At 42.8% G+C, this 2,500-nt stretch overlaps 1 protein-coding gene across 1 annotated transcript in view; it reads right to left on the bottom strand.

The window, feature by feature from the left end:
* The window catches only part of LOC145414565 (proton-coupled zinc antiporter SLC30A2-like), a 26,486-nt gene that overhangs the window by 6,803 nt on the left and 17,183 nt on the right, over positions 1 to 2,500 (bottom strand). The window contains exon 8 of the mRNA XM_080284084.1: positions 1 to 72. This exon is cut by the window's left edge and continues 169 nt beyond it. Coding sequence (XP_080140210.1) covers positions 1 to 72 — 72 coding nt within the window. The remainder of the gene's footprint in view (positions 73 to 2,500) is intronic.

Below are 2,500 nucleotides of genomic sequence, written 5' to 3'. Positions count from 1 at the left end.
GGGCAGGGTCGTCACCAGGACAATAAACCCGAAGACTAGGGTCAGGATTGGGTCGGCCATCTTGTATTCGGGCTGCGAGGTGGAGAGGAAAGGAAAAATTTAGTTGAGTGTGTGTGTGTGTGTGTGTGTGAGAGAGAGAGAGAGAGAGAGAGAGAGAGAGAGAGAGAGAGAGAGAGAAAGAGAGAGATTGCTTTTCCCTAGTTCCTTACTAGACAATAAACTCTACGGCGAAGGTGAGCACAGATTAGCCAGCATGCGTGTCGGCTGAGGGAAAAGAGTAAGAGAAAAGGAAAAATTGATTGTGAGAAAATGAGAAAGTGATTGTGAGAGAAAAAGAGAAAGTGATTGTGTGAAAAAAGAGAAATTGTGAGGTAAAACGAGAAACTGATTGTGAGAGAAAGTGAGAGAAATTTTGAGAGAAAAAGAGAAATTTATTTACACTTTCCCTACATATCTGACGCGAAAAGCAAAGTGAAAATCAGATCGGCTGTTTCATCTCCCAATTGTGGGGATGGAAAAGGAAAATTTTATTGAATATTCCCTAGGTATTCGAATATTAACCCCAAAACAAAAGTGTGAATCAAATTAATTATATTTGGACTGCGAAGTGAGAAAAGAAAAAAAACAACATATCAATCCCATAAACAAGCGTGAAAATCGCATCTTTTTTTTTATTTTTGTTATTCTTGGGATGAAGGTAAATGAAAAAAAAGTTAATTGACTGATTTTTCCCTACTTATTCAGCGTACGGAGAGGGGGGAAAAAAACTCAGGCTGTGTGATGGGGGATGAAAAATTAGAGAGGGTGGCCATGTCAGGGTAATTTGCTGAAGAAGATTGGGTCAGGGAGGCTGGGTGAGTGAGGGAGGCTTGATGAGGGAGGATGGGTGAAAATGGGTAGGGGCGATGAGGATGCATGGGCTGGGTAAGGGAGGTTAGATGAGGGTGATTGAGGGAGGACAGATGATTGTATTAGAAAGGGTGAGTAGGGTGGGTATGGGAGATTTGGTGAGAATGATTGAGGGAGAGTAGGTTGTTATTGCTGTTATGTTGTTGTTGTTATTATGTTGTTGTTGTTGTTGTTGATCATCCCCAGTCCTGTGCACTAAACTGATGTACTCTTGCGGATGACAGAGCCTCACGACGCGGGGGCAATTATGGGGGTTTAGTTCCTGGATGAGTTCCGTATTTGCAGCACTCCACCCTGTTAGCAGGGGCGCCAAGGCAGTCTCCACGCCACCCCGTTATCTGGTTATATGATTTCCACCCAGCACTGTAAATGGTTTCCTGGGTTACAGAAAACCATTAGGCTTGTCACTCAGTGCAGAACCGCCTGAAGTGAAAAGAAGAGGAATAAGAAAGTGACAGGAGGAAATGGAGAAATAGGGAGAGAGGAGGGCAGACAAAGAGAATGGTAAAGGTGAAGGAAGAAGTAGGCAGCAAAACATATAGTGAATGAGGATGGACAGGGATGAGTATGGAGTAAGTGAGGATAAATACAGAGGACGATGAATAAGAAGGTGATGAGGGGACGGTAGTGTAGTGGTTAGCGCATCCAGCTCGCATCTGAAAATACCCGAGATCAGTTCCCAAGCCGGTCAGACTCGTAGACAAAATTCGTTTCCCCTTTGTCCCTATTGACCCAGTGGTAAAATTTGGGACCTGGACGGAAATCTGATTGTTGTGTGTCGTATTATTAGGGAAGGCTGTGTAGGGAAAAACTGACTGTCTGTCTTATTGTCCCTTGCACAGTTGATAGGTGTTTATCCTGAGCCTCCTGCCTTGTTAGAGAGAGAGAGAGAGAGTAATGGCTTCTCAAAAAAAAAAAAAAGAAAAAAGAAAGAAAGCAAAGTTCACGAAGAAAATAAATAAAATCTCAACTTTTTTTTAACCACAATTTAAACTTCCCAAACAGATTCAAGATGGCCTTTCTAACCCTTATACTTGCCGTTCAGAACACCTTAGCGATTCCCAACCTTTATAGAGCACACCGTAGCGATTCCATACCCTTATAGAGCACACCTTAGTTATTCCAAACCCTTATAGAGCACACCTTAGCGTTTCCAAACCCTTATAGAGCAACCTTAGCGTTTCCAAACCCTTATAGAGCACACCTTAGCGTTTCCAAACCCATATAGAGCACACTTTAGCGTTTCCAAACCCTTATAAAGCCCACCTTAGCGATTTCAAACCCTTATAGAGCCCACCTTAGCGTTTCCAAACCCTTATAGAGCACACCTTAGCGTTTCCAAACCCTTATATACGTAGAGCGAGCATCACAGAGTTCAGTCGCCTTTGATCTCAGCAAGACCTCTCAGATCCTCCTAGTAAAAAAAAAAAGTCTCATTCTTCCATACTTTAATGAAGATTTTTATTTTTTTTTTTCACAGGAGTATTACGCTTGCCTTGAATCTCCGTCGGCGATCGTGTTAACTTTCAAATGGAACCGACCAACATGAGTACTCGAGCGACTATCATCCACTCACTTGATGTAGTGCTGC

The sequence above is a fragment of the Coenobita brevimanus genome, chromosome 100 (assembly GCF_032717465.1).
Source record: "Coenobita brevimanus isolate Jiangsu-jjx chromosome 100, ASM3271746v2, whole genome shotgun sequence".
Taxonomy (NCBI): Eukaryota; Metazoa; Arthropoda; class Malacostraca; order Decapoda; family Coenobitidae; genus Coenobita; species Coenobita brevimanus.
This window is presented reverse-complemented; position numbering and strand designations above follow the sequence as displayed.